The following is an 8,490-nucleotide window of genomic DNA, read 5'->3' on the forward strand; positions in this document are numbered from 1 at the left end:
AATAGTTGACAGTCGGTGCTTTTGACTCATCTTTTGACTCATCAGATGAGGAAATTTCCCATTTACAGCAGTTAGGGCCAGTTTCCCTTCACTGTCCAGTTGCCCTTGCCTCTGACTGTAGATGAGTTTGTTTTTGCTCTGTCCTCCTGTCTGTTGTCTTGTCGTCTCTACCTGTTCTCTGCTCTGTGGAATGGAGCTGCATGATAAAAGAGCAGTCTAAAACAGGAACCGTGTGTCAGGCCCCGCGTAATTTATCAGGGACTGTGTGAAAGGATCAAAGGGCCTCCTCCCTCTGCTGCCCTCCAGCTCTGGTATGTTTGCACGTCGCGTCCAGGCTATTGTTGCTGTAACAATTTAAAAAAAAAAACAGAATGGGAGGAAGAAAACCCAGACGGGTGGGATGAAGGCTCAGCCTCCAGTGACATCACATCGCGTTATGTCGCGTCAGGTCCCTGCAAAGACGCACAGGGTTCAGGAAAAACGAGTTGGGAGACATTCTGTTTCTCACCCTCCCTCCTCCCCCTTTTTTCTTTCTTCCTCTTACTCAGTCTCGCTCATCCTAATCGCCCAGCTGACAGAAGCCTCAGATGGTTCTCTGAGGTTTAACTGAGTCTACTTCTGCCTGTATCTTCACCTGAATCTGCCTTGTTGGACCCGTAAAGCTGACCATGGAATACTCTCTGCCTTTCTCGGTCCTGAACGAGAGGCTGAGACCTCGGGTCAGCGCTATGGAGCAGCTCTGCTCCTCTCTCCACACGCTGGAGGAAAGACAGCCGGGCTCACTGAGGAGCAGCTCTTCAACTATCAGATCTACAATTCTGTCTAGACAACCAGAACCAAAGGATCCTGTGATCACTACAGAGCCAGAAGAACCAGAAGAAGAGGCAGAGCAGGAGGATTTGGTCTCTGATGAGTTAGAGGAAGGTGCTGATCTGCTTATAAGCCAGTGTCCGGTCCCTTCTCTGAACTTAACAGATATGACTTCTGTGGGTGAGGAGGAGCTGGATCAGGAGAGCAGCAGCCCCTCTCAGACCGAGGAGAGCGACAGTCCGAACGATCTGACCACAGCGGGGAGCAGAGACAGTCCAGAGCCAGCAGCGCGGGACGGTGAAGATGGGAGTCCGTCCAGGAGGCGCTACATAGATGGGACCTTACCGGACCTGATCAGGAGTGGCAGACCGCTCAGCAGGCGCAGAACACTGGGACCCGTCTCAGACACAGTATGATAACAGTCTTTTTGTGTGTGTTTGTGTGTGTGTGTATTGAGCAAGTGTGTGTTTGACATGGGAAAAAGGGTAGTTTTCTGGAGGTGGGACAAAAGATTAGCTCCTTGTTGATCCTTGTTGATGCTTACATATACTTTATATATACAGCATATTTTAAATGGATTCTCCACTAACAGGATTAATATCATAGGTAATGAAACCTGTTACACATGTAGGAGAGAATCTCAACTGTCACTTGGAATATCAAACTTGAAAAAGGACAAAATTTAAGATGTAAGGTTTTTCTCAGGACTCTCAACATTGCACCAAGACAAAAATGCCCCTCAGTATTAGGAAGTATGACCAAAATCAGTTTGATGTTATGACGTCAGAGACCTCAAACCAGAACGGAGCCCAGTCAGCCGTGCGCTGGTGTGTGATTTAACACAGCGACACATTATCACTTGATGATGACAGGATATGATTTGTGGTTATGAGTGTTAGCTGGGAAAGATTGTGTGGGTGTGTGTGTGTGTGTGTGTGTGTGTGTGTCTGTGTCTGTGTCTGTGTGTGTGTCTGTGTGTGCTGAATATCATTTCAGCCGGTAAGACTGGATTTGTCTTCTACAGTTTCACCCAGGAATGTAGATTATCAGGGTTTCTATTTACACTACGTTAAAATGTCCCGATACAGTGTTTTCCATGTGCGTGTATGTGCGTGTGTGTACGCGGAAGTGTGTCTGGCTAAAAGAGGTAAAAAGGCTTTTTAAAATGTAATGACATATTTACTTGTGGTGTGTGTGTGTGTGTGTGTGTGTGTGTGTGTGTGCAGCTAAAGGAGGTACGCAGAGAAGTGGAGCTGTCTCGGAGGCGCAGTCTCAAGCTTAAGGCCCAGGTGGACAGACTACAGGAGAGCAGAGATGGACCAGGATGGAGTCAACACAGAGAGAGGGTAAAACACACACACACACACACACACACACACACACACAAACACACACACAGAGCAAACCTATGAGGACATATGTCTACGGAGCTCTTAAAGATTTTGATGAAAACACTTATTTTAATTAATCTATGTTTTCACTCCAGGTGACAGAGGAAGTTCTGTCAATTCTGAGGCTGCTGCACCCGCTGACAGAGCCGGAGTCCGGTCCAGCTGAACCCTCTGCTGGTGAAAACCGCCTGGACACCGCGCTCAGCCAGCTGCAGAGTGCGGCCCGCAAGCTGGCCATCAGCCACACCAAACAGGTCAGCACAAAGCCTGGGCGCATTCAAATCAAGTTTACCCTCGATGTTATCGCCGCAATCTCAGTCCGCATTGATCTTAGTGGGGAAGTTATTCAGAGGAGTGCTTGCTTTTCACACGCTAGTGCAAATACAGGAAAAGTGAGATAAATGGGGCTAATTCTGTTTGTGTAGAAGTGACACTAATGGAACACGGGGTGAGATTGTGGGTTAGGCAGGAGAAATGAGGGGGACATTAGGGTGTTTCACTGTTTTCTTTTTTTTTTTTGCTTTTGTGCTTCCATGCAATTGCTGTGAAAATTATAAATTGTTGTAAAAACTGGAAAAAGTCTCAGATACCAGGACTGTCATTTTTTTACTCTACATTCCTCAATAAAAAGTTTAAACAAAAAAAAGAAGAAATTACACTAATTACAGGGCAAAAATCTCCACTGAACAAGTCAATTAATGTTACATTGAGTTACATTAAAGTCTTAGTTTTCTTAAATTTTCTAGAATCAAATCACATTATCTTGATACAAGTGGTGGGATCTGCCTTATTTCAAGATGTTGTCACTTGAAAATTACGGAAAAACAAGTGGAACTGCATTGGAAGCAAGTGCAATTATTTCACCCCAGTGGCAGATTTTGAAGACTCTACTACTACAGCTCATTTAATACTATTATATTAAATGACTTTTTGGCAGTGTAGTGCAGCAAGAAATTTCTGCTATCGACAATGTAAGTCAGTATCTGAAACCCAGAATAAACCTTGAGGCCAGAACATATAGACAGTAAGTTTCAGGGAAAAGGCAGCTGAGCCCTCGGGATGAAGCCACTTATCTTCCAGCTGAGCAGAGATCCTGTCCCTGAGCTGAACCAGAACTCCTCCTCCCAGGTATTTAAGCTCAGCAATGTGGCCTGACAAGTTTAGGGGTGACAATAACAACAAGTAGAGCCTTTGTTGTAGTCATGCCGGGCTAGAGAAGAGCCAATGGAAAGTCAAAACGTGCGTGATAGACTGCGGTTAGGTGTAGTCTACTCTTTTCAGGCCGACAGACACATAGACGGGCAGAGTGAACACAGGTAAAAAGTGCCATCAAAGCTTAACCTGACTCTCCTTCACACTCTGACTTGCTTTATTGTTCACTCAGGAGTTCAAATCTGGAGTGGCAAAAGGTAACGGAGAGGAGGACAGTGCTATTCTACAGCAGGCGCTACGGGACAGAGATGAAGCCATGGAGAAGTGAGCACCCATACACACTCACACACACACACACACACACACACTCACACTCACTCACTTCCTCTAAATAGCAGATGAATCAGGAGAAAAGGAAGTAGGGAAGCTCCCTTGCGAAAGACATTGAACTATTTTCGAGGAATGCGTCATTCTTTATGTTTCTGCCGTACAGAAAAAAGGCGATGGAGGCCGAACTCCTGCGCAGTAAGACGGAGATGATGTTGCTGAACAACCAGCTGCTGGAGGCCGTGCAGAAACGTCTGGAGCTGTCGCTGGAGCTCGAGGCCTGGAAGGTAAGACTGGAAGTGATGAAGGGAAGGGGGGAAAGGAAGAAGGAAAGGCTGAAGTGCTAATTAGGAGCCTAATGACGGTGCTGAAGGGTTAGGGTTAGGGTTTAAAATGTGGAATATTGAAAGGGAATGTTATAAACTAGAAATGATGGGAAGAGGGCAGGGAGCAGAAGGGAAGGCAGCAATATTCTGACATATGGGACTCAGCCAGAGAGGGCGTTAGTCTGGAAAATGAGTTCTTACTAATTGGAACAACAGCAATTACACACGGACAGCAGAACACACACACACACACACACACAACTAGTGTTAAAATATACACACATTACATGCACAGTGTACAGCGTATTCAGCCATTATGACCAGCTGGTTATCTTGGCTTGGTTTTTAAGCCTGAGGCCCATGTGTCCATCTGCTGAGCGACTCGTGCACTGCAGGGTTAAACTGGGATGACACTGCACAAGTTCACTGGCAGCGATAGCAGGATCTGCTTCAGTTATACATGCTGGATCTGAACTGATCTGGATCAGGGTCAGATCGATATATATTGAGCAGATATTGGCCTTTTAATAATAATTGGATATCGGCTGTGCAGTCAGTAAACCCTGCAGTGACACCTGCCTCACCCAGCATTAAGGAGCTGCCAACATACCTAAAATATTTTCATCAGCATGGGTTTCAGTGGAGAGTTTCAGTGTCCCACGATGGTCTACATGCTGTTTCAGAGGCTCTGAAGCCTATTGTCCAGGGGAAAAAACGTAATTCTTGTCATTTTTTGGCATAAAATCATCAAATTTAAAGGTACTGAATATTTGCACAAAATATCGGCTGTCGGCATCTTAAAATCCCAAAATATTGATGTTGGCATCAGCCTTCAAAAATCACTATGAGAGAACCCTAATCTGAATATGGATGCTGTCTTAAATGAATAAAAATGTTTGGATCTTGCTGCAAGTCAATGTGATCTGAAAACTAATTTCTTCACAAAGTACTTCCAGCCCCCCTCTCTCCTGCCTATCTCTGCCCACTCAGTGTCTATCTGCCCCCTTCCCCCTGGTGTTATAATTGTCAGTTGCTTATGTTTATCACTACTCATTTGCTCCATTTTCATTTATGAATTTCTTTGGTGTATCCAGTTTCTATTTGCTGCTGCAAAAACTCTATTTCCCCATGGGGATCATTAAAATTTCCTCCTTTACTTGCATTATAGGGACACAGGAATATTTCTTATATCTGCTGTCTGTGTGCATTGACATAACCTTTGCACTCCTCAATACTGGTCACTTGCAAAGTTTGATTTAAGCTTATTCTACAGTTGCACTTGTAAGTTGCTCTAGAAGAGTGTCAACTTAATACTTAAAATGTAAATATAACATTGGACCACACTCTCGCAGGTTAAAATCTGGCTCACCATCTTTGTCCCGTCATACCCTCACTCTCTTTCCCATTTTTCCTCTCACTGTATTCCATTTGCTGTGCAATAAAGCAGAGATTCCAGATTTTTTTTTTTAAAGTTACTGCGTCTCGCTAACCTGTGTGTTTTCCTCGGCTCGTCACAGGAGGATGTTCAGCTGATCCTCCACCAGCAGCTCCAGAGTCAGCAGCAGGCGGAACAAGCCCAGAGGAAGCCGTCCCGTCTGGGTCTGCTGAGGAGAAACAACAAGCCCCTCGTCCAGAGACCGACCTCCTTCCCTCTCCCTGCTCCCGCTACTCCCTCAACCAACACAAACCAAATCTTCATCACCAGACCTTCCCTTTCCAACACTACGACTCCCAGATCCGCCCCGGCTCCGGCTCCGGCTCCAGCCCCTAGCCCTCCTGCTCCTGCCGCCCCCCATCGCAACTGGAGGGACCGGCTGAGGAGGGGCAAGAACAGTCGTCAAGGAGACCAAGAAGCAGCGGGGCAAGAGGGCAAGGATGAGGATGGGTTCCAGGTCGTATCACTGGACTGAAACAGTGATACATTGCAGCGAGTGCGTTCATGCTGATGTCTTAATGTATTCATGGGAACAATTTGTGTGAAAGTATAACTGCGGTTAAGATTGAGCCATATAATTGTCTAATACTGTAAAAATTCACTGCTGATTTGCACTTAATTTTCTGAATTTTGTCTGTGCTAGCGGGCATATTGTTGTACAAAAATGTAATATATGTAATTCTGAACTGAAAGCCTTACTTTAAAAGCTCCTTCAGATGTCTTGCTGAGTCAGAGCGTATTTATTTTTATCAGGGACACCAAGGGACTGTGTCACCAAGTCCCAAACCTTCAAAATCTCTTTGGTCTGCACTTTTGTTATTTTAAAGATTCAATAGAAAAGGCATCCACATTCAGTCAAAATTTTTCCATTTTATTGTATATCAGTAATAGATTTTGTACATTTTCAATAGATAATGTATATCTAAATAATTCACTCATATGCATCTCGCACACATTTAAAATTTCTATATGCCATTATCTAGAATGAATGTCATTACTGTGGCAATGTTTTCAACAAACTCAGACGCATATAGCACAGCAAACTCACACCTGAAGACAAAAGAGAAAAGGCATGCTCATAGTAAAATACAATGCACAATCCTGATCAGATTATTACAGTCTTCAAACATCATTTCAATGTGACTCAATAAATTAACTTTACTATATAGTCAATATACTCTTTGACACATTCTTGTCCCACAGCAAGACGACAGACACTGATGCAGGATCTGCATCCAAATGCCACTGCTAACGCCCCACTGGTCCATTCATATTGTGCAACAGGAGAAATCTGACCAGCGGCCAGCGGTTGAGATGGATAAGGGGGTTGCCTGGCTACTGTACTGGAGCACTCGAAAAGGGATGAAATAAGGGAGAGTTTCACTCAAATCAAAGCTGATTATTTAAAGTCTTTTAGACCGGGTATTCACATAAAATGATAACAGCATAAAACACTGATTGAGTTCAATATTTAGCGCCATAAAGGGATATACAAAATTGAATGCATGCAAACCCTAGCCAGTTAGGATTCCCTGTGATACAATTCACACAGATCTGGCAACCCAGCTGCCAACCTCCATTCTGCTTGTTATTATTGTAGAATAAAACTTTTTATCAAGTTTTACAGAGATGAAAAAGGAGCTCTAGACAAGTGAGGCACATACAAATATACAACACCCTGCTTACTCAGAAAACACAAACATGGCAGTTTCACTATTTGACCGTACTTTTCCAACTTGTGGGAACAGAAATGATGTCATTAACACTATTACGATTAGATTACAATGTACATTGTTGCAGCATATATTTGTCACATACCCATATAGCCTTGCGCTTTAGTTGTGTACATAGATAAGTGTGATACAGATAATAAATCTGAGTAAAATGTTTTTCATCAAAACACTGAGTAGATTGACCAAATACATAGACACGACAGCAATAACAACATGGCTTTTTACCAGACAGAGAGAAGCAGAATAACGGTATAATAGAGTATAATAACTAGAATATACAGTTGTAACCTGAGATATTCAGGAGACAGCTTGACAATACTGCACTTGGGAGTTTCAGCTTGGTTCTTATTGATGTAGTTGTTGGCATAAAAATATAGCCAGCTTTCTCAATGACATCGAGTTGTGAAAGAGAAACCAACCTCTAAATCCTCAACTCTGACATAGATACACCGAGGAGAGGATATGAGAAAAAAAAATATTATTTCCAGACCAAAATACTAAACATACCACTATTAACAACATAAAACAGTGTTTCTAAAACAAGCAACTGTACACACACAGTCTGCATTACAGCCTTCCTGCAGAGCTAGACACGTCCCCTCAAATATGATACCAAATGCCCTCGTGAAAAGGAACAATTTTTGCTTCAAAGTTCACATGCTTGACTTCTCATCCGTATTTGCTTTTGTTCCAGTACTGTCAAGGATTTCAGATCCAAAACATCTCGTCGTTGATCCATTGTGGCAGCCCCAGATTGTACTAGCCAAAAGCCAATTTTTCTATGATAATGGCATAAATCTATTTGACATAAAGAATGGTACTGTGCAAATGAGAGATTCTTTGGATTAGTAAGTCATCTCCAAAACATTTCCCTTATGTTAAAATGAAAACATATTCCTACTGTTGTCTACCTACCAATCTATAACTCAAATGCACATATAAATCTAGAAACCAACCGATCTAGCGACACCACCTCTCTGCCACAGAGACTGAACAAAATAAACTTCTAGACATCTAGGCTACACGTTATTTTTCAGAGCATTATAAGGTAAGATCTGACTGCATTGACAGGGTGAGTTTGGTCCAGGATTGGTGAATATTAGCATTGTTAATGGCTCCACCTGCTCCTGCTGAAGCTGCTTAATTCTCACCACCAGTTTCAGGGAGGGAACCCTCTGAGAGACGCTGAGCGCAAAAGTTCAGCGGGAAGGAGGAAGTAGGAGGAAGCTAGGACTGGAGGAAGGATATGATGGAGCTGATGAAATCTAAGGGTTTATCTGCATGGATCCAATGGCTCGCGTCCGGGATGTACTGGA

General features: G+C 43.5%; 1 protein-coding gene across 1 annotated transcript; it reads left to right on the forward strand.

Annotated features, from left to right (window-relative positions):
• Positions 1–557: 557 nt before the first annotated feature.
• On the forward strand, positions 558–8,440 carry LOC139667534 (uncharacterized). The gene is made up of 6 exons (XM_071547018.1): positions 558–1,220; positions 2,037–2,156; positions 2,297–2,455; positions 3,586–3,677; positions 3,847–3,967; positions 5,524–8,440. The coding sequence occupies exons 1-6, from the start codon at positions 669–671 to the stop codon at positions 5,914–5,916; spliced, it is 1,437 nt and encodes a 478-aa protein (XP_071403119.1). The 5' UTR covers positions 558–668; the 3' UTR covers positions 5,917–8,440.
• The last annotated feature ends 50 nt before the right edge of the window (positions 8,441–8,490 follow it).

The sequence above is a fragment of the Centroberyx affinis genome, unplaced genomic scaffold, assembly GCF_046629955.1.
Source record: "Centroberyx affinis isolate AG114_WGS23_722 - 3 ecotype Tasmania unplaced genomic scaffold, CSIRO-AGI_Caff_v1 ptg005600l_1, whole genome shotgun sequence".
NCBI classification, from domain to species: domain Eukaryota; kingdom Metazoa; phylum Chordata; class Actinopteri; order Beryciformes; family Berycidae; genus Centroberyx; species Centroberyx affinis.